At 36.2% G+C, this 24046-nt stretch overlaps 1 protein-coding gene and 1 pseudogene across 1 annotated transcript in view; one reads left to right on the top strand and one right to left on the bottom strand.

The window, feature by feature from the left end:
* Window positions 1-24046, top strand: part of ATM (ATM serine/threonine kinase) — a 163905-nt gene that overhangs the window by 62882 nt on the left and 76977 nt on the right. The window contains 7 exon segments of the mRNA XM_028514270.2: window positions 731-977; window positions 4067-4182; window positions 5155-5281; window positions 5733-5932; window positions 12267-12441; window positions 13513-13677; window positions 14763-14895. Coding sequence (XP_028370071.1) covers window positions 731-977; window positions 4067-4182; window positions 5155-5281; window positions 5733-5932; window positions 12267-12441; window positions 13513-13677; window positions 14763-14895 — 1163 coding nt within the window.
* LOC114498400 lies at window positions 22518-23442 on the bottom strand (annotated as a pseudogene).

Here is a 24046-nt window from a genome sequence, read left to right as displayed (position 1 = left end):
AGGCTAGAAGGGATTGCCAAGAAATATTGAGTGATGAAAAGCAAGGACCTACAACCAAGATTACCCGGCAAAGCTGTCATTTAGAATCAGAGGATCGATAAAGAGTTTCTAAGACCAGAAAAAAACCTAAAGGACTTCATGACCACCAAACTAATATTATATGAAATGTTAAAGGATATACTTTAAGAAGGAGATCAAAAATATGAACAATAAAATGGCAGTAAATACATATCTGTCAACAGTTGATTCCTAAAAAACAAAATAGACAAGTAGAACAGAAATAGAATCATAGATACAGAGTATTTTGATGGTTGTCAGATGAGTGGGTGGTCATGGGGTGGGGATTGGGATAAAAGGTGAGGGGGTTAAGAAGTAGTAATTGGTAGTTACAGAATATTCATGGGGCTGTAAAGTACAGTGTTGGGAATAGAGTAGCTAATGAACATAATGCACGATCCATAGACATGGACAATTATGTGGGGATTGTGGGAAGGGGCTTGATAGAAGGGAGCAAAAGGGGAAAATTTTGGACAACTGTAATAGTAAAACAATAAAATATGTCAAAAATAAAAAGCAACCTAAACTAAAAATAAATTTAGAATAAGACTGTTTCATCTGTATAAAGGATGTGGTAATGCTTATTTAAACTGTTTTATTATTTTAAAAACTATTTTAAAATTTTACTATGAAAAGTTATGTAGAACTTATGTTTTACATTTTTATATTTTAGATCTTGTTATAAAGTTTTGATTCCACATCTGGTGATTAGAAGTGATTTTGATGAGGTGAAGTCCATTGCTAATCTGATTCAAGAGGATTGGAAACGTCTTCTGATAGATTGCTTTCCAAAGATTCTTGTAAATATTCTTCCTTACTTTGCCTGTGAGGTTACAGGAGACATTGGGATGGCACAACAAAGAGAGAATGCTTCCAAAGTTTATGATATGCTTAAAGATGAGAACTTACTAGGTAAACAGGTATGACTTCAACTTTTACCTCCATTTTTTCCCTAATTTATCTAAGATGTAACTTTAAAATTTTAAGGTTCTTTATTCATTTATACAGTTAAATTTGATATGTGATAATCACTACCCAGCACAGATAGTCCATGAAAATTTTTTTGTTATACAGCGTTGCCTCCTTTTGATTGGCTTTTATTTTTATTTTTTTTTTTAAGATTTTATTTATTTATTTCTAGAGAGGGAAGGGAGGGAGAAAGAGAGAGAGAAAGAAAGAGAAACATCAATGTGCGGTTGCTGGGGGTCATGGCCTGCAACCCAGGCATGTACCCTGACAGGGAATCGAACTTGCGACAATTTGGTTCGCAGCCCGCGCTCAATCCACTGAGCTACACCAGCCAGGGCCAGATTGGCTTTAAATGAAATGTTTTAATAAAATATTTTTTAAAATCACTTGAATAATTTTATTTTGTTCCTTTTTAAAATTTATTTTAATTGGTAGTAATTGTAAGTGCAAGTTAAATTCAAGCAATACTGAATAATATATAGAATATCTTCGTTATTTCTTCTTCAGTCTCATTAAGCCCTTCACTTTTCAAGGAAAAATACAATCCCAAATTTTCATACCCTGATCTTTCTTTTTTCCATGACTACCTTCTAACATACAGTATAATTTACTCAGGAATTATGTTCATTGCTTTTCATCTCTAATATAACTACTACAAAGGTAGAATTTTCTTCTTTTTTCCTTCTTGTTGATGTATCCCAACCACCTAGTATATATTGAGTATTCATTATTTGATAAATGATGGAGTCATGGAAAAAAGGATCTTACAATTTTTGTTTGTTTCATAGTAATTACATAAGTTCAAAATTATTTGAGGTAACTTATAAAATCACATATATAATCTTTTTTTAAGTTTTTTAAGATTTTATTTATTTTCAGAGAATGGGGAAGAGAGGTAGAAAGAGAAGGGGAGAAACACAAATATGAGAGAACATCAATCAGTTGCCTTTCGTACACACCCCAAATGGGGACTGAACCTGCAACCCAGGCATGTGCCTGGAGCAGGAATCAAACTGGTGACCTTTTGCTTTGTGGAATGTCACCCAGCCAACTGAGCCACACTGGTCAGGGCCATATGTAATCTTTTTTTAAGGCCATAGAGGATTGGTTAGTTCAGTTGTTTTTTAATGTAAATAAGGATGACTAATCAAATCTTGTTAACATAAAATTAGAATTGGATAAACTCTAGAGCCTCTTTTTTGGTTGCCTAGTTATCTATTTTGAACCACAAAATGTCACAGCAAGTCTCCCAGTTGCCTAGGTGGACCATTGCCAGTGAGACCTGGTTGTAAGTCTATAGTCTGGAGGCAAATGGTAAGCAGAGGAGTTCCTTTCCCAAAAGATATTTGCACCAGAATGTTGGCATACCAAGGATAATAGAATTTATGAGAGACACTGTTTCTTCCCTTTCCCTTCCAATCTCCTATCTTAGACTTCTGAGCAAGCCTAGTCTTACATTCTCTTTTATGTATTCAGACCAAAAAAATAGTAATTTTCAAGGTCACAATTAGGAAGAAAAACAGTTGTATTAAACCTTGGTTTCTTGGCTTCTTCATTAAATATATTAAGTTCTTGGTAGTCTCTATTATGAAGTTGCCATAAGTTAATTTTTTTTCCTCTAATATGTACTTTATCTGAATGAGTCTTCTAGATTCTTTTGTTATTGTTGTTGTTAAGTGTTGGTACAAACTGTTATCAGTCTTTGAGTCCTCTAAAACTGTTCGTTGTTAAATGCCAAAATCTTTACAGTTTAAGATTGTAGAGCTATGTCTAGCTATCTGAACCATTTATATGGACTATAGCCAAAATTACAGATGTTACTTAGAGAATCATATGAAACTAGTGAAGTTGGTTGTGATCTTATGTGCAAGGAAACTAATGTTAATTTTTCCTCTGATATAATTATAGCTGGACAATTTGTCATTACTTATTCCAGGTATACTTTTAAATGAGGCTGGAATTTAATAAGGGGTATAGCCTTGGAAATGATGATTGGACAACTGATATGTAGGCCTGAGGGAATGGCTAGGATTTTTACATTAGGTAACTTATAACATTGAAAGTGTTTCCAAATCTCCTTGTGCATGATGTAAATCTGCCATTTGTGTTTTAGTTTAAAGCACTGTAATTCTTTATTTTAAGAGCTAATAAATTCACCTTTAAGACTCACACAGTTTTCATTCATTTGGCTGAGGTAAAATGTAGCAGAACCATTCTTTATAGAGAATTTATGTTCTTTGTGAAGCTACCTGTAGCAGGAAGTGATTGACAAAGAGTCTGCTCTTGTTGGATTTTAAAGATTTTTGTTTATTTATTTTTAGAGAGAGGGAGGAAGCAAGGGAGAGAGAAACATCTATGTGAAAGAGAAATATTGATCAGTTGCCTCCTGCATGCTCCTAACCAGGGACCTGACTGCAACCCAGGCACATGTCCCAACCGGGAATCAAACCAGCGAACTTTTGGTTTGCAGGATGGCACTCAGCCCACTGATTCACACCAGTCAGGTCTCCTGTTGGATTTTAGTTTACAGTTGATGGTAGGTAGGATATGGGTAGCAGCTAGATTGAGAATTTGGGATATCAACTATGGGGAGAAGTCATGTAGGGAACAAAGAGATGATTATTGCTGGGCACTTAGAATTTTTACTAGTAAAGTTTTCTAAGTGAAATAGTATTCCCAAATAAGAGCAAAATTCAGATTAAGGAGAAATACAGATCAGTGGGGAATTTGGCAGGGAAATGATTAGGCTGAGAAATTTCATGTTAGACCTGAAGTCTTCATCACTTAAAATGATTCTTAAAAATTAAAAGGCCATATTAAGGGAGTCTTGTTTAGTATGATTTCTTTAATTTCCTCTCAGTTTATAAGTCAGTTGCATAGCAGAAAAAAGTGGAGGTAGGTGTATGTCTTGCAGATATTAGATCTTTGGTCATCTATAGTCACTGAATAATTTTGGAAATGAGGTGATAATGTGAACCCCTTGAGCCGTCTTATGCAGATATTAAACACTTAAATATATTTTTATTTTATATCCTTATAGATTGATCATTTATTCATTACTAATTTACCAGAAATTGTGGTGGAATTATTGATGACATTACATGAACCTGCAACTGCTGGTGAAAGCCAAAGCACTGACCTATGTGACTTTCCAGGGTATGGGTATTTTAAACTTAGAGAATGTTACAATTCAGAAGTCTATTGACAAGTATATTGTTTGACACTTTTAAATATCTATTTCAGTTTTTAGGTGTGTACTCTGCTTTTAAATTGTTTCTTTAAGAAATTACTTCCTTTGAAGTAATTACCTATCTGCTTCTACTGTAGGCTCTTCCGCAATAACTGCTCTAATTTACCACCTCACTTGCAAATTCATGACCTTTTTCCCTCATCTCTAGTATTTGAGCATTGTGCCATTGGTTGTCTGTTGAAATTTTCTTCATTACACATTATTCTATGTTGTCTTCTTCGTATCTGTGATTTGCATGTCTAGATCCCCTTTCCTTCATCATCCTCTTTAGCTATCAGAATCTTAACTATACTACAATTTCACTTGAATGTGTAAAACACACTTGGTTGACATGAGTGTTAATTATTTTCCAACCTTGACTATAAACTGCTTGAAAGCACCCTTTTTTTGTATGTTCTACAGTGCTAGGCATATGAAATAGTAATAGCTACCGAAGTACTTTATATATTATCATTCGATATAATGTTTTACTTCTGCCTTAAAATATTATTGTATTTACAGTACTAGCATAGAGCTTTAATTCATACCTGAAGTGATGTGACACTAAGACTCCCCTGTGGAATTACCATTAACTTCATAAAAGAATTTTTAAGCAAATAATTTAAAAACTGACTAAGTCCTAGAAGGTAAAAGTATTTAGGTATTCTGGTTGATGTATATAGGCATGTATGTGTATATATATGATATGTGTGTGTGTGTGTATGTATAAAATTTTATTAAAAGCCTAGTTTTTCAGCAGCGAAATAATTTTTAAATTTGAAGTTACTATAACCTAAATTTTTACTCTGTAGTCTTTCAGTCAGATCTGTTTTTTTTGTTTGTTTGTTTTTTTCATAATTATGGTCTGAATATGATAACATTTTTTCTATGACTATTAGGGATTTGGATCCTGCTCCTAATCCACCTCATTTTCCATCACATGTGATTAAAGCAACATTTGCATATATCAGCAATTGCCATAAAACCAAGTTTAAAAATATTTTAGAAATTCTTTCCAAAAGCCCTGTAAGTATACTAGTATAATAACTGAAAAGTGAATTTCTACTGTTTCAGCTAGAATATCTGTGTATGTAAATCATAAAGAGAAAAAAGTAAGTGAATAGAAAATTCATCTGAATAAATGAAGAAGAAAATACTCATTCACAGGTTTATATCTTGGTATTGTATTTGTCAGTATTGAATCAAATGTGTTACATATGAGGGCTGAATTTTTTTGTGACAGTTTAGTCATATATTGGCTCATGGAAATATATTTTTTAATATGCTATTTAATTACAGTTTATGAATATTAAGTTGACAGTAATTTTTATATTTAATATAGTAATTTTTAATGTAATATTTTGCATTTGATATCAGACCAAAACTAAATTATATAACTTATTTTGAATACAAATATATTTTACCTGAGTATATGTGATTTGATAAGTTTTGACTAAAATGTATCTTTATTTTGTAGGATTCCTATCAGAAAATTCTTCTAGCTATATGTGAGCAAGCTGCTGAGACAAATAATGTTTATAGAAAGCACAGAATTTTTAAAATATATCACCTGTTTGTTAGTTTATTATTGAAAGAGATAAGAACTGGCTTAGGAGGAGCTTGGGCCTTCGTTCTTCGAGATGTTATATATAGTTTGATTCACTATATCAACAAAAGGTAAATAATGTATTTAGAATAAAAGTATTTTTCTACCATTATCTTAATTGAAAATTTATACTAAGAGGTAGAAACCAGAGTATTGTTCCTGGAATTTATATCTGTCAATTATTTATTTGTTTTTTTAAAGATGTTATTTATTTATTTTTTAAGATTTTATTTATTTATTTTTAGAGAGAGGGGAAGGGAGGGAGAAAGAGAGGGAGAGAAACATCAATGTGTGATTGCCTCTCATGTGACCACCACTGGGGACCTGGCCTGCAACCCAGGCATGTACCCTAGGCTGGGAATTGAACTGGTGACCCTTTGGTTCGCAGGCCAGAGCTCAGTCTACTGAACCATACCAGCCAGGGCTCTATCTATTATTTTATAAGTTGTATTACTACTACTCCAACTCTAGAAATCTTAACTACTAAGGGTCTTCAACATTTAAAAACAAATATTCTAATTTTAGATGGCCTATAATATATATGTTACTGTAACAGTTCTGGTCACAAGTTGAATATGTATGTTGGATGGTGTTCCCTACACACATCCAAGGAAATCTGCAGACCTAGTTGGGTGTCCTATAATTCAACTCAATTTTGATGAGATAGTGTCAGATCCCAGAGGTTAAAGGCTGTCAGTTCTACAAGATTTCTCCCCACACAAAACCAATTAGATACCTATGGCAAGACCAGGTTTTCATCAGTGCCTCTAAACAACTGGCTCTAGATTCCAGGTAGTAATGATCCCCACCTTCCTTATTTTTTTCCCTAAGTTTATTGTTATTGTTTACACTATTGTAGTTGTCCCAGTTTTCCCCCTTTACCCACCTCCACCCAGCCCTTGCTGTCCCCAGTCCCCACCTTTCCTCAGGCCATCATCATACTGTTGTCCCTGTCCATGGGTCACGCATATATATTCTTTGGCTAATCCCTTCATGTTCTTTTATTCAGTCCCCCACAATCCTCTCCCCTCTGACAGCTGTCAGTCTGCTCCATGTGTGCATGTCTCTGTTTCTGTTTTGTTCATTAGATTTCCCATATATGTGAGATCATATAGTATTTGAATTTTACTGATTGGCTTATTTCACTCAGCATAATAATCTCCAGGTCCATCCATGTTGTTGCAAAAGGTTAAGAGTTCCTTCTTTTTTATAGCCATGTAGTATTCCACTGTGTAAATATACCACGGCATTTTTATCCACTCATCTACTGATGTGCACATGGGCTATTTCTAGATCTTGGTTATTGTAAACAATGCTACTGTGAACATAGTAGTGCACATACCTTCCAGATTGCTGTTTGGGGATTCTTAAGATAATATTCTGAGAGTGGGATTGCTGGGTTAAAAGGCAACTCTATTTTTTTTTTTTTGGTAAGATTTTATTTATTTATTTTTAGAGGGAGGGAGAAAGAAGGGAGAGAAAACATCAATGTGAGAAACATTGATCAGTTGCCTCCCACAACCAGAGACACAGCCAGCAGACAGGCATGTGCTTGGACCAGGGATTGAACTGGCAACTTTTTGGTTTGCAGACCATCACTCAATCCATTGAGCCACCCCAGCGAGGGTGGCAGTTCCATTTTTAATTTTTTGAGGAAACTCCGTACTGTTTTGCACAGTGGCTTCACCAATCTGTAGTCCCACCAACAGTGCACTAGGGTTACCTTTTTTCCACATCCAGTACTTGTTTGTTGATTTATTGATGGTAGCCATTCTGGCATCTGTGGATTGGTTTCTCACTGTGGTTTTAATTTGAATCTATCTGACGATTAGGGGTTGATGCGGACCCTGGCTCATGGGGCCTGCCACATTGTGGATGAGATACGATAAATTCACACAGACTACTGAGTCCTGTGGAGGAAAAGGGATGGCATGGTTTCTCTCTCAAGAGGAGAAAAAGCTTCAGCCCTTGCTGTGACAGGCCTTTATTTCTTTTCTGGGCCCATTACATGATGGTCCTCATTTACTATGCACGGGTTGGCTTTAGGTCTTTACCTTTTACAGAAAACAAAGGAAAGGATGCTGATAATCACATCACAGAAGAAGGATATTTGCAAATGCAAAGGGAAAAGTGGTTGAACCAGTTACACTCCATACTGGGGAGCTTTAGGGTGGATTTTAGGAAGTTAGGATAAGCACTTGCTGTCTCAAAACAGGGCGAGGGAGTTTTAGCAAAAGCAAGTCTCAAAGCGGCCTAGGTACAATACAGGCCTGATTCCCCACAGGAGAACCTATCCATGGGTGTGGCTCCTGTGCACGTCGGAGCGGGAACTGGGTCCACGCCCCGCAGAATGGTCTCCTATAAGGGACATTGAGCATTTTTTTAATGTGTCTGTTAGCAATCTGTATGTCCTCTTTGGAGTAGCGTCTGTTCAGGTCCTTTGCCCATTATTTAATTGAATTGTTTGTCTTCTTTGTATATTTTGGAAGTTAAACCCTTATTAGATGTACCATTAGCAAATATGTTTTCCTATACCATAGGTTTGCTTTTCTTTTTGTTGATGAGTTTTGTTTCTTTTTTTGTCTAATTTTCCTGGTTAAAAGTATAGTGTAATATTGAGTAGCAGTGTGAAAATGGGCATCCTTGTTTTGTTCCTCATCTTGTTACAGGGTGCAGCCAAGAGGGGGGACCCCAAATAGGCATTTGAAATGGGGTCCAGAACTCAAGGTGTCCAGGAGATTTTAAGATGTCTCCACCCCTTCCCCCACAGGTGTGAGTTGGGGGAAGGGGCACAAAGAGCAAGAACATGCAGGGCAGCTTTGCAGCTAATGAATGGCATGGTCATTTAACATACCTATAGCCTTTGGCTGGTCACTTAGATATGCTAAATAGTTATGGCCATGCTCAAGGCCAGGGGGATGGGAAGGGACCTCCCCCCAAGATGGGACTGGGGGGCAGGTCCCCCGAGTTACAGCGCCTGCATTGGAGCTCTGAGAAGATTGGCTCCATGACATGGGGTCACACCTGCCCAGACCCACGATGGTGACCAGAAAAGCTGGAGATGATAGCAGATTGAGGGCAAGTGTGCCCGAGTGTAGGAGGAGTCGGAAATGGGGCTGCAGAGGAAGATTGGTGTGGAGATTTAAACCCAGACATGGCAGCCATTTAGGGGAGAAGCACACGGTTTTGGCTGAGTGGGGACTTCCGTGGCCCTGGGAGAGAGGACCACGTGCCTTTGCCAGAGTGGGGACCCCCACAACTTTAGAAGGGGGAACCACCACCTGGTTTTAGCAGAGATCCCAGCGACTCAGCTGAGAGTGCCAGGAACCCAGGGAGGTCTTCCAGTCGAGATGGAGTACTAACTGGGAATAACCAGAGGACTGCCTGAGCCATGGACTTCTATTTCCTTTCCTGAGATACGGTACTGTGGACTGGGCAAAGGGGGAAGGAAGGAAGGACGGACGGTGTGTTTGTGGATGTTTTAAGGGACTTTAGGATTTTTGATAAAGACATTAGGTCACTACTTTAAGTTTGTATAGCACTAACTAAACATTTCCTTTCCTTTTCACGAATCTCTGGCATTGAGAGACGTCTTTCCTCTGGCGGTGGACATAACGGACCTGGACGCTTCTTTCAATAATAGTATATCATCCCAGGCCCCCCTTGTTTGTTCTGTAGCAGTCTTAATGGGAAAGCTTTGTCTTTTAACATTGATAATGTTATTTGTGGGTTTTTCATAGGTTACCTTTATTTTGTTGAGGAAGTTTCTGTCTATTCATGTGTTTCTTGGTGTTTTTATCATGAAAGGTTGTTAAATTTTTGTTAAATGTCTTTTCTGTGTTTATTGAGGTGATCAAGTAGTATTTTCTTTCATTCCATTAATATATATTACATGGATCACTTTTCTTATATTGACCTCTTTCAATCCTGGGATAAATTCTACTTGCTCATGGTGTATAATCTTTTTTATATGCTTCAGGTTCAGATTGTTAATATTTTGTTAAGTTTTCCATCTATATTCATAAAGGGTGTTAGATATTACAATTCTGCTGTACTGTCTTTATCTGGCTTTGGTATTAGGCTTATTCTGGCCTCATCAAATTAGTTAGGAAGTGCACTCTTCTATTCTGTATTGGAAGAGCATGGGAAGTGTTGAACTTAACACTTCATAAGTGTTTCTTGGTGTGCTTCAACCAAGTCTTTTTTTAAAAATGTGTTTCTGCTACATATTTTTTGTCAGCACTACTTTTCCTGCATCCCATAGGTTTTGGTATGCTGCATTTCATTTTCACTGGTCTCTATTTTCTTCCAGCATATTGAGACAGTTGTTTAAAGTCATTGACTAGTCTATTATGTGAACTTTTTCAGGAACTGTTTCAGTCAGTACATTTATCCCTATGAATGGGCCTTACTTTCCTAAGGTCTTTGCTAATTTACTGATGCCTTGTGATTTTCTTCTTGAAAACAGGACATTGTACCATTATAATGTAACTGTGGAAATCAAATTTTTTCCCTTGTCCCAGGTTTGACCTTTTTTTGTTGTTGTTATTGAAGGCTGTAGCCGTTTGTTTCATGAGTTTACTCAACTGTTTTTACAGAGAATGTATTTCTTGTTGTCCATGGTCACTGAAGACTGTTCCTTAAATTACATTGAGGTAGTGGTTTGACACAGATTCTCTTGAATATCAGGAGCCAGAAAGAAAGAGAGTAAATCTATTGTAATCTTGGCAGGTTGGCTATGTTAGGACTTTCCCTCAACATGTAGGCAGGCTTGCACTGAGCCTAGGGACTAGCCCAAAGTGAAAGCTTACGGCTTCAGAGGTAGTTTTTGTACAAGCATCTGAGCATGTGTGTGGTTTTTTTCTGTATTCCCCAAATATATTGGTGACTTGGAGTACTCCAATTTCCCAAGGAAGCTCTCTCCCCAACATTTCCTCTTAGGTATTAGGCTGTCTGTGTATGATCAGACAATAATCTCTTGCACCAGGCAGCTGTGGGTTGTTGGCCTCCTTAATGGCTTCAAGCAATGCCTGCAGTTTTTCCAGCCTTCAGGTAGCTCTCAGATAGGTTTAGAACAGACATACACAATAAATAGCAAATATGGTCTGCTCTGCTTTCTCTGGATCTAAGGGTCAGGATCCCACATCGGGAATAGGGGAATGCAGTTTTCATGACTACAGCCAAGTGGGGAGGGGGTAGTGCAAGAGCAACTGAATCACCACAGAGCTTTTCTACAGTTTTTAATTTGCATATTTTTTATTAAATGTTTGCTTGATTGCTGTAAACTTTGACTGTTAACAGAGCCAAAAAATTACTGACAGGTTTTTTTAAAATAAATATTTACTATTACAACAAATGATTTTTGTTTTATACTATTCTTGGAGATCTTTTCATGACAAGCTGCAGAGCTCCTTCATTCTTTATTAAACATTTTTAAAATTTATTTTAAAATGATAGTTGGCATATAATATTATATTGTTTTATGTAGTACAACATAGTGATTAAATATTTCTACATCTTACAGAGGTTACCCTGATAAATCCAGTACCCATCTGACACCATTTACAGTTACTGCAATATTATTGATTATATTTTCTGTGTTGTACCTTAATCCCTGTGACTCTGTTTATAATGGCAATCTCTACTTCCTAATCCCTTTCAACTTTTGCACCCATTCCTCAGTGCCCCCTTCCATCTGGCAGCCATCAATTTGTTCTCTGTATTTATGAGTTTAGTTCTGCTTGACAGAATTGTAAAGTGGTGCAGCTACTACGCAAAACAGTATAGTATGGAGGTTCCTCAAAAATTTCAAAATAAAACTATCATAACAAAGCAATTCCACTTCTATGTATTTATCTGAAGAAATCCAAAACATTAATTCACAAAGATATATGCACCCCTATGTTTATTGCAGCATTATTTATAATAAGTCAGGATACGGAGGCAACTTCAGTTCTGTCGATACATGAGTGGATAGATGGTGTGGTACACACATACAAACACAAACAAATACTGGAATATTAGCCATATAAAGAATGAAATCTTGCCATTTGTGACAACTTGGATGAATCTGAAGAATATTATGCTAAGTGAAATAAGTCAGATTGAGAAACACAAATACAATATGATTTCAGTCATATGTGGGATCTGAAAAATAAAGAAAAAAACAAAACTGAAACAAACTCATAAATCTCTTTTTTAATGTTTCCTGCCAGGAAAAATGGAGCTTTGTACTCCACCATTTTGCTGAAGCCTTTTCTCTTTATTACCTTCAAGAAACTGGATGTGAAAGTGACTTTCATGTCAAGTTATATCAGAATTAGAGATGCTGAATAAAAATGACATTCAAATAAGTTTATGTCAAAATAGTTTCCTAGAACTGAACTGTTCTTTTTCCTACATTAGGCCTTCTCGTTTTATGGATGTGTCATTACGTAGCTTCTCCCTTTGCTGTGACTTATTAAGCCAGGTTTGCCATACAGCAGTAACTTACTGTAAGGATGCTTTGGAAAATCATCTTCATGTTATTGTTGGTACACTTATACCCCTTGTGCATGAACAGGTGGAGGTTCACCAACAGGTAATTTTGTAAATCATCTTCAAAATGATGTTTGAAATACATGTGTAAAGTAATCTTGAAAGGAACTAAGTGTTGTATGTTTACTTAATATAATTTGTAATTTTAGTGAAAATGTACCTATACATTTTAATCCTCACTTGAGGATATGTTTATTTATTTTTTAAAGATTTTATTTATTTATTTTTGGAGAGAGGGAGAAAGACGGAGAGAAACATTGAGGTGCAAGAGATACAATAGGTTGCTTCTCCCATGCCCTCCACCAGAGACCTGGCTCACAGCCCAGGCACATGCCCTGACTGGGAATTGAACTGGTGACCTTTTGGTTCCCATGCCAGTACTCAATCCATTGAGCCATACCAGCCAAGGCTGATTATTGGAGGGGGGGGAGGGGCGGAGCAGGAGCGGGAGAGAAGGGGGGTGAGAGAGAGAGGGGGAAGAAGGGGGGAGAAGGGGGAGAGGAAGAGGGGGGGAGAGGAACAGTGATCTGTTGCTTCTTGTATGCACCCCTACTGGGGATTGAACCCACAATCTAGGATTGTGCCCTGACTTGGAGTCAGATTTGAAAGCTTTTTTGGTGTCGGGAAGACACTAAGACCAACTGAGCCATCAGTCCATCCAGCCAGGACTAGTGAAAATATTTTTTGAAAAATGGTTGGAAAAACATTTTCAGTGAATTAATTTTTGTAACTATTTAATCACTGAACACACAATAATTTTGATCTAATAAATACCCTTATAGTTTCTTATGCATAAAGTATATAGATAGTAAAAGCCGTGGATAGCAATTTTCACCACTATGATGGTGTGTGAGATGTCACTTACATGTTTCAGTAGTATTAGCATTTTTATACCTCAGAGCTCATCCTGTAGAAGCACTTTTAACTTTTTGTTGAAATATTTGAAAGCACGGAAATAGTAATAGCTGGCTACCTTAAAATAATTGGAATATTTTACCTGAATTAGGTTATTAGAGTTGTTATCATTTATTACAATTGGGTCTGGTTATTTTGCTTTAAAATATAATTAAGTAATTTCTCCCCTTTCATTTATTTTGGTTTTAATCATTTTTAGGTATTGGACTTGTTGAAATACTTAGTGATAGATAACAAGGATAATGAAAACCTCTATATCACAATTAAACTTTTAGATCCTTTTCCTGATCATGTTATCTTTAAGGATCTACGTATTACTCAGCAGAAAATCAAATACAGTAGAGGACCCTTTTCACTCATGGAGGTAATAATTATTCCAACATCTTACTATGTTATATTAGAAAGGCTAGGCAGTGGTGCCTTTTGATAATCTCTAATACTCTGAATGTGAAAAACAAAGTTTTTTAAAAAAATTATGATGAAAAGATAGCATGAGATCAACTCTCTTAAATAAAAAACTGAATCTAAATATATCCTCTTGCATTGCAGTGAAAGTATAAATATTTCTTGGTAAATATTTCAATTTAAATATTGAAGAGAAGTAATATATGCTTGATTTTCATATGCATAACATTTATTAATATCTCAAAATTACTTTCAGGGACAGTTTAATATTTGAATTAGAGATATTAATCTTTTAAAGGGTTTTTCAAGTTTTAGTTCTTTTAATCTTTATAAACTTCAAAATTATTTTCAGGTATATTTTTCCTCATAAATCTTAATTATAATTTTAAAATTGTAATTTGTATTTTCCTAAGTATCAATATGAAAATATAGGTTAGTATATTAGATTTAAAACTAATAGGAATTTAAGCTTTTTTCTCTAATTGAGTGTGTTATATCTTTCTTAAAATGTAATTACCATATTTTGCCAGGTATAATGCACAATTCTTTGCCCCTGTTTTTAAGAAGAAATTCAGGGTGTTCATTATACATGGGTAGTACTAATTCTGTATATAAATGTCTTGAAATTCTTTTATTTATGCTTATGCATTAAATGTGAAACTTACAAAGCAGTAATAATATCTGTATGCAAAATAATGCCCTGGAATATGATAATCAGTTTTGTTTTCTAAATATAAATAAATAATTGAATTGAAAAGTTAAAAGATATTTTTTCCTGAAAGTTTGGGCCCAAAATGTGGGGCACATTATACACAGGAGCACATTATACATGGCAAAATGTGATATGTTATCATGAGACAGTCTATTAGAATTTAAATTAAAACATTGTAGGATTTCAAAGGGAAGAAATAATTTATTTCTAAGTTGTTTGGTAGTAATAATGAGATGATAGTAAAAGGCAGTAATTTTTTAAAACTTTTATTTCATATATTTAAGCAGTACACATCAATAAAATTTCATTTTTAACTAATTTTTCTCTTTTAGGAAATTAACCATTTTCTTTCAGTAAGTGTTTATGATGCACTTCCATTGACAAGACTTGAAGGGTTGAAGGATCTTCGAAGACAATTACAACAACACAAAGATCAGATGGTGGAGCTTATGAGAGCATCTCAGGGTACTTTTATGTTGTTATTTTATGTATTTCATTTTGTTCTTTTATTATTATATTTAATTGATTGTTATAGTTGTCCCAATTTTTCCCCCTTTGTACCCCTCCAACCAGCTCCCTCCACTTCCTAAGGCAATCCCTACAACATTGTCCATGTCCATGGGTCATGCGTATAGTTCTTTGGCTGCTCCATTTTCTATACTGTACTTTACATACAATTTGTACTTTCTGATCCCCTCCCCTCCTCACCTATACCCACACACCCATCTGGCACCATCAAAATGCTCTCTGCATCCATGATTCTGTCTCTGTTCTTCTTGTTTGCTTAGTTTGTTTTTTAGATTCAATTGTTGATATATATGTAGTGACCTTTTATTCATAGTTTTCATCTTTTTTTGAAATAAGTGTCTCTAACATTTCATATAATAATGATTTTGTGAAGATGAACTCCTTTAGTTTTTTCGTGTCTGGGAAGATCTTTATCTGCCCTTCAATTCTAAACGATAGCTTTGCTGGGTAGAACAATCTTGACTGTAGGTCTCTGCTTTTCATGGCTTTGAATATTTCTTGCCAATGCCTTTCAGCCTACAAAGTGTCTTTTCAGAAACTTGTGTCTTTTCAGCTTGACAGTCTTATGGGAACTCCTCTGTAGGTAACTAACTTCTTTTCTTGTGCTGCTTTTAAGATTTTTGTCTTCATCTTTAACCTTTTGCATTTTAATTGTGATGTGTCTTGGCATGGGCGTCTTTGCATTCATCTTTTTTGGGACTCTGTGGTTCCTGGACTTGTGTGTCTGTTTCTTTCATTAAATTAGGGTAGCATTCTCTCATTATTTTTACAAATCGATTTCCAATTTCTTGATATTTCTCTTCTCCTTCTGGCACCCCTATGATGCTAATGTTGGAATGGTTGAAGTTGCCTAGAGGTTGCTTACATACTATGCTCATGTTTTTATATTTCTTTTTCTTCTTGTAGTTCTGATTGGTTGTTTTTTGTTTTCTTATGTTCTAGTTCATTGATATAATTCTTGTATTCATCCTTTCTACTGTTGTTTCCCTGTAAACTGTTCTTCATTTCATTTGGTGTATCCTATATTTCTGACTGGATTTTATTTTATGCTGTTGAGGTCCTCACTAAATACCTTGATCATCCTTATAAGTAGTATTTTGAAGTCTGCATCTGATAGATTGCTTAACTCCCTTCTGTTTAGTTCTTTTTCTGGAGTTTTGATCAGTTTTATCATTTGGGCCATGTTTCTTTGTCTCCTCATTTTGGCAGCCTGCCTATGTCAGGTGGGATAGAGTTTCAGGTGGTCTCCAGGGTGCGACATACCATATTAGCCACCTTGATGGGGCCTCAGATATGGCACCTGTCTGCAGGCTCTAGCTCTGTGGGGGAAAGGTTCAGAAAAGGGACAGTAGCCTCTGCCCCACTTTCTGTCCAGAAGAAAGCTACACCCCAGCTCTCACCTTGATATTAGACACTTCAGTACCTTCCTGTATGCCACTGGTACCTTTCAAGCACTGCTACCCCAGTGCTGCATCTCAAAGGGAGTAAGTCCATTGTGAATTCTTTAAGGGGAACTGCTTTGGACTCCAGAAGTTTCTTCTGCTGACTCAGTCACTGCTGGTTTTTGCAACCAGAAGTTATGGGGAGTTATTTTCCTGTTATTTGAACCCTGGGCTGTGGGGATTGATGTGGGGCTGCAACTCCTCACTCCTAAGGTATCTCTCCCGAATTTTTATCCACTACATGTAGGTGTGGGACCAGCCCATTCTACGTGTCTGCCCCTCCTGCCAGTCTTGATGGATGTGGCTTCTTTAAGTCTATAGCTGTCAGACTTCCATTCAACTCAATTTCTGATGGTTGTGAGTGATAGTTGTTCTCTTTCAGTTGTAATTTTGATGTGGTTGTGTAAGGAGATGAGCTAGGTTTTCCTATGCCACCATCTTTTTTGTGTGTGTTTTTTCTTGTTACCATTTAGTCCCCTTATACCCACATGTCCCCAGCAATCATAACACTGTTGTCAATGTCCATGAGTCCTTTGCTTTATGCATAGTCCCTCCACCTCCTAAGCCCCTGCCCCACTAGTTGTCATTTATTTTTTGTCTGTGAGTCTGTCTGTGTTTTGCTTGTTAGTTCAGTTTGTTCATTAGATTCTACACATGAGTAAAATCATGTGGGGTTTTTCTTCCTCTGACTGACTTATTTTACTTAGCATAATGTCTCCAGGTCTATCAATGCTGTTGCAAAGGGTAGAATTTTCTTTTTAACACCTGAGTAGAATTCCAGTATGTAAGTGCCCCATAGTTGTTTTATCCACTAATCTATAGATGGACATTTGAACTACTTCCATATCTTGCCGAATAACGCTATAGTGAACATAGGGGTGCTTGTGCTTTCAAATTAGTGTTTTGGGTTCCTTTGGATATATTTCCAGAAGTGGGATTGCTAGATCAAAAGGCAGATCCTTTTTTAATTTTTTAAGGTATCTCCATACTGCTTTCCACAGTGGTTTCACCAGTCTGCATTCCCACCAACTGTGCAGAAGTGTTCCCCTTTCTCCACATCCACACTAGCACTTGTTTATTTATTAATTATGGCCATCTGACAGGTGTGAGATGGTATCTCATTGTGGTTTCAATTTGCATTTCTGTGATGATTAGTGATATTGAGCATCTTTTCATATGTCTATTGACTGTATCGTTGGTTGTTTTTTTGGTGTTCAGGTTTGTAAAAATTTTATAAATTTTGGAGATTAACCCCTTATGAGATGTACCAGGGAAATATGTTCTCCCATTCTGTGGGTTGTCTTTTTATTGTCGAAGATTTCCTTTGCAGTACAAAAACTTTTTAGTTTGATGTAGTCCCATTTGTTTACCTTGTCTTTTGTTTCCCTTGCCTGCAGAGATATATCTGATTAAAAAATTTCTGTGTACAGTGTTGGAGATTTTGCTGCCTATGTTTTCTTCTAGGATTTTTATAATATCTCATCTAACACTTAAGTCTATCTTTAGCTCATAATATGTGCTTGATTCCTCTTCTAAATATTAATTGACTATAAAGGTGTAGGCTTATTTCTGGGCTCTCTATTCTGTTCCATTGATCTATGTGTTTGTTTTTATGCCAGTACAAGGCTGTTTTGATTACTACAGTCTTGTAGTATAGTTTGATATTAAGTAGCATGATTTCAACTTTGTTGTTCTGTCTCAGGATCACTCTTGATGCATGGGTTTTTGTGGTCCCATATAAGTTTTTGAAAGATTTGTTCTAGTTTTGTGAAATACATAATTGGAATCTTGATAGGAATTGCATTGAATTTATAGATAGCTTGGGTAGCAGGACATTTTAATGCTGTTAATTCTTCCAATCCGTGAATGTGGTATGTGCTTCCACTTATTTGTATCTTCTTCAGTTTCTTCAGTGTCTTATCTTCCATGTACAGGTCTTTTATATCCTTGGGTAGGTTTATTCCTAGGTGTTTTCTTCTTTTCGACACAGTTGTGAATGGATATGTTTTCTAATTTCCCTTTCTGTTCTGTTATTTGCATATAAACATGCAACTTATTTCTGGATATTGATTTTGTATCCTGCTGCTTTCGCTAGTTCAGTTTTCAGATTAGTAGTTTATTGGTGGACTCTTTGGGGTTCTCGATGTACAGTAGCTTGTCATCTGCAAATAAAGACAGTTTTACTTCCTCCTTTCCAATTCGGATGCCTTTTATTTCTTCTTGTCAGATTGGTGTGGCTAGGACTTCCAGTACTGTGTTAAATAAGAGAAGTGAAAGTGGATATCCCTGTCTTGTTCCCCATCTTAAGAGGAATGCTTGTAGTTTTTACCCATTGAGTATGATGCTGGCAGGGGGTTTTCTCATATATGGCCTTTATTATGTTTAGGTATGTTTCTTCTATTCCCACTTTGCTGAAAGTTTTTATCATTGATTGGTGCTATATTTTATCAAAAGCTTTTTGTGCATCTATTGGTATGATCATGTGGTTTTTATCCTTCCTTTTGTTTATGTGGTGAATTAAATTTATTGATTTGCAAATATTGTACCACCCTTGCATTCCCTGAATAAATCCCAGTTGATCATGGTATATGATTTTTTTGATACATTGCTGCATTTGGTTTGCTAATATTTTGGTGAGGATTTTAGCATCTACGTTCCTCAGGGGTATTAGCATAATTTTCTGTCTTTGTAGTGTCTTTATCTGGTTTTGGAATTAAGATAATGCTAGCCTTATTAAATGAGTTTGGGAGCCTTCCCTCTTGAATTTTATGAAGTTGTTTGAGAAGGAGAGATGTTAGTTCTTGGAATGTTTGGTAAAAATCACCTTTGAAGCCACCCAGTCTAGGACTTCTATTTGTTGGGAGTTTTTTTTATTACTGCTTCAGTTTCATTAGGTGTAATCTGTCTGTTCAGGTTCTCTGATTCTTCCTGATTTATTTTTGGAGGATTGTAGGTTTCTAGGAATTTATGCATTTCATCCAGGTTGTCCAGTTTGTTGGCATATAATTGTACATAATATTTTCTTAACAGTCTTTTGTATCTCTTTGGTGTCAGTTGTTATTTCTCCTTTTTCATTTCTGATTTTATTTATTTGCGTCCTTTTTCTTTTTATCTTGATGAGTCTCGTTAAAGGTTTGTCAATCTTGTTTATCTTTCAAAGAACCAGTTCTTGGATTCATTGATTCTTTTGTATCATTTTTTAGACTCTATTTCTTTTATTTCTATTGTAATCCTTATTATTTCCTACCTTCTACTCACTTTTAGCTTTGTTTGTTGTTCTTTTTCAAGTTCCTTTAATTTGAAGTTAGATCGTTTATTTGAACTTTTTCTTGTTTTTGAGATAGGCCTGTAATGCTGTGAATTTCCCTCTTAGAGTTAGTTTTGATTTCTTCCTTGATCTTGTTGTAGAACCATTCATTGTTTCATAACATGTTATCTAACTTCCATGTCTTTGCATATTTTTCAGTGTTCTTCTTGTGATTGATTTCTAGTTTCACAGCATTGTGATAAGAGAAGATGCTTGATATGATTTCAGTCTCTTTAAATTTATTGAGACTTGTTTTGTGTCCTGACGTGTTGTGTATCCTAGTAAATGTTCCATGTACACTTGAAAAGTATGTATATTCTGCTGCTTTGGGTGAAATGCTCTGAAGATGTCAATTAAATCCATTTTATCTAGTGTGTTCTTTATACCTGCTATCTTATTGTTGATTTTCTGCCTGGTAGATCTGTCCATTGAAGTCACCCAATGGGGAGTTAAAATCCCCAACTAGGACTGTATTTCTGACAGTCTCTTCCTTTATGTCCATGAAGATTTGCTTCACATATTTATATGCTCATGTATTGGGTGCATAAATGTTTACTAGGGCTATACCCTCTTGTTAAATTATTCCTTTTATCATTAAATAGTGTCCTTTATCTCTCACTAAAGCCTTGTCTAAAGTCTATTTTGTCAGATATAATACTGCTACCTCAGCTTTTTTTTTAATTTTCCATTTTCATGAAATACTTCTTACCAACACTTTCAGTTTATATGTATCTTTTGATCAGAAATGGGTCTCTTGGAGGCAGCTCATATATGAGTCTTTTTTTTTTAATCCATGCAGCTACCTTCAGTCATTTGGTCAGAGCATTGAAGCCATTTACATTTAACGTGATTATTGATATGTTCATATTTAATGCCATTTTATTGTTTGACTGGTTTCCTCTGTTTTTTTTTTCCTCTCTTTTTCTTTTAGTTCTTAAAGTCAGCTCTTTAACACTTGTTGCAGTACTGGTTTAGTGTTAACAAACTCTTTTAACTTTCTCGTGTCTGGGACACTCCTTATTTCTCCTTCAATTTCAAATGATAGCCTTGCTGGGTTAAGTAGCCTTGGTTGTAGGTCCTTGCTTTTCATAGCCTGAATATTTCATGCCACTCCTTTCTGGCCTAAAATATTTCTATTGAGTAATCAGATGCCAGTCTAATTGGTGCTCCTTTGTAGGTAACTTCCTGTTTTTCTCTTGCAGCTTTTAGGATTTTCTCTTTGTCTTTAAGCCTTGTTATTTTAATTATGATGGACATTTGATGTAGGCATGTTTGGGTACAACTTGTTTGGGATTCTCTTGAGTTTCTGAACTTGTGATTTTTTTCCTTCATCAGATTAGGAACATTTTGGTCATTATTTCTTCATGTAGGTTCTCGATCCCTTGCTCACTCTGTTCTTTTGGTATTCTCATGATGCGGATGTTGGTTTGCTTAATGTTATCCAAAGTGTTTCTTAAGCTGTGCTCATTTTTAAAATTCTTTTTTCCTTTTGCTGCTCAGCCTGGGTCCTTTTTCCTAGCTTGCCTTCCAAAATTGTGATTTTTATCCTCTGCTTCATCTATACTACTGTTTATTCTACCTGCAAGTGTTATTTATTTCAGATGTTGCATTCTTTATTTCTTGTGGTTTCTATATCTTTTTTCATGCTGTTGTGTATCCTTATAATCGTTACTCTTAACTGCCTGATAAATTGCTTGCCTCCATTTCATCTAGTTCTTCTGGAGAATTCACTTGTTCTTTCATTTGGAGGTTGTTTCTTTATCTTCCCATTTTGGCTGGTTATTTGTATTTTTTACCTCAGATGTTAAACTGATCAGTTTTTGATTGAATCAATCTATAATCAGCAGCCAGGCTTAAGCACTACAGGGTAGGACAGAGTAATTCCTGCAGTCTGTGGTATTGCTTCCCTCAGGTTGATGCCACTTGGCAAGGAGTGCTCTGCCTGAGAGAAATGGCTCCTGCAATTTGGGGAATGACTCAGCACAGGGATCCTGGTGGCTGTTCCTTCAGTTTTCTCCCCAGATCCATCAACCTCAGACTTTCCTCAAATGTATCTAGTCCACTTTGCCCCACCTTTGCTGGAGGCTAGGGCAAGTGGCTGCAAATGAAATTTTGTGTGTTGGCCCTTTAACAGGCTCTCTGCATCTCCTGCTTTTTCTCCCTGTCAGACAGAAATCCTGCTGTTTTCATAGCTGGATGTTATCTGGGTTCCTTTCTGGCTCTGGTGCTGTAGTCTGGGGAGCCCAGTTTAGGGTTTAGGCCTTACACTTCTCAAGGGGAACACCCTGCTACTGAAATATCCCTCTGGCACATCAGCTGCTGCCTGTGGAAGCCCAGCTAGCCCTCTTGCATCTCCTCTGCACTCCCTACCAGTCACATTGTGTTGAAGTAGTTTCTTCCATCTGTCTGTCATTGTAAGGCTTCTCTCCCTATGCCACTATCTTGATTGGAAGTCAGGGTACTACTTTTAATGACGCATGTTATTCCTATCCTTTTTCAAAAGAATCTTTTATAAATTTTTGCTGTTGGTTTAACTGCCATGGACTAAGACTCTCATCATTTAGTTCAGACTCTAATCTTTTCCCATCTAACCACAAGGGAGTTTCTAATAGTCTCACCTTAAGCTACTCCTACTTTATCTACACCTCTGGCAGAATTTTCCTTTCCTTTCCTTTTCTTTTTTTTTTAATCACATGAAATTTAATCAGTCAAGTTAATGAAAATATCAAAAATTTGAGTTAGGGTATGGCAGCAGAAATTGAATTTTTGTTGTAAATAATATAGTAGCTGATGTTTCCATTACTGACCAGCTATGCAGCAGAAAGAGCAATTGCATTCAATCTCAGTTTATCAGGGTCACATTCCATAAACTTGTTGCAAATTTCTGTGGCATCCTTTAATAATGTTTTATCGCTAGTTTCACCATGGTTAATTGGAAATGGTTTCTGTCCATCTAATTCTAGAGGTGCCCATCTACATGAACTAATGCAATAAAATGAAGATCTATTTTTTCATCTATACTTGGTGCCTCAGTCTGACCTTCATGGGCACTGGTCTCATGAGTAACTTGAATAGCATCATAGTTCTCCAGGTATCTGGCTTGTTCTTCAGGGCTTATCAACACAGACTCCTCCAGGAATCTTTCCAAGGTTGATCCACATTCAAAGTGCATCTCATTTTTATTGTTGGCAGTAGCATGGATCAGTCCATTTGTTCCACAGGCGTTGCTGATCATTTGCTTCATGAAATACACTGATGATGTAACATCTTGTCCCTGAGATTTTATTTTTTTTCCTCTTCTGTTCTGAATGTTTCATACTTTTTTGTAATGGGGAAGAGAAGTAACACTGCACATATTGGTCTTGGTACCATGCTAAGGAGTTCAGGATCCATTCCATGTACATCAACAAATTGCCAGTTAGGATGTAGACCTAATTGTTTAAGAAACTGGTTGGTGACCTCTTGATTGGCCTCCAGTGGCATTTGGCATTGATGCTCCATGGCAGCTCTGCCCCACCACCCTCCAGCTCTGACAGCTGACTCGGTCACAGTCCGGCCACTTCCACCTCCGTGCACTTTCAGAATGATTTTTTTAAACCCACATATGATTATGTTATTCTATTGCTTAAAGGGGTTAACTTTCTACTGCCTAAAAGTAATGGGAATTCTTTAGAGCCAGGCATACAAGGCTATTGCTGCCACTTCTTACTTATTTTTTATTGTTTATTTTTTTCAATCATATTTAAATAAAAGAAATTTGTCTCATTTTAAACATCATTCAAGTATGTGTATAAATTGTGTGTGTGTGTGTGTGTGTGTGTGTGTGTTTATTTTTTAAATATCACCTGAGGACATGCTTAGAGTGGAAGGAGGGAGAAAGGGAGAGAAGCATCGATGAGACAGAAACATTGATCAGTCACTTCTTACACACACCCCTAGGGGGACTGAATCTGTAACCTAGGCATGTGCCACATCCAAGAATGGGACTTGCGACCTCTGGTTTATAGAAGGATGCTCCAGCCAACTGAGCTACACCAGCCAGAGCTATGTGTGTGTTTATATACATACATATGTACACATGTTCTAGCTTTGTTTTACTTAGGAAAACATTTTTATGTTAATTTGAGTTTTGATTATTATGCTATTGTATTTGGGAGAAACTTTTTCTACTCATGTTTTGATTTTTATCTTCCTTTACCCATTAATTTCATATTTCTGTTTTGTTCTTATTCTGAATAATTTTTAAACTAATTTTAGTTTTAACCTTCTGAATTATGAGTTCCTATTGCATTTGTTTTGAGATCTACATATGTATGAAATGTGAACACTTCTATCTCAT

Source organism: Phyllostomus discolor, chromosome 6, assembly GCF_004126475.2.
Source record: "Phyllostomus discolor isolate MPI-MPIP mPhyDis1 chromosome 6, mPhyDis1.pri.v3, whole genome shotgun sequence".
Classification (NCBI taxonomy): domain Eukaryota; kingdom Metazoa; phylum Chordata; class Mammalia; order Chiroptera; family Phyllostomidae; genus Phyllostomus; species Phyllostomus discolor.
This window is presented reverse-complemented; position numbering and strand designations above follow the sequence as displayed.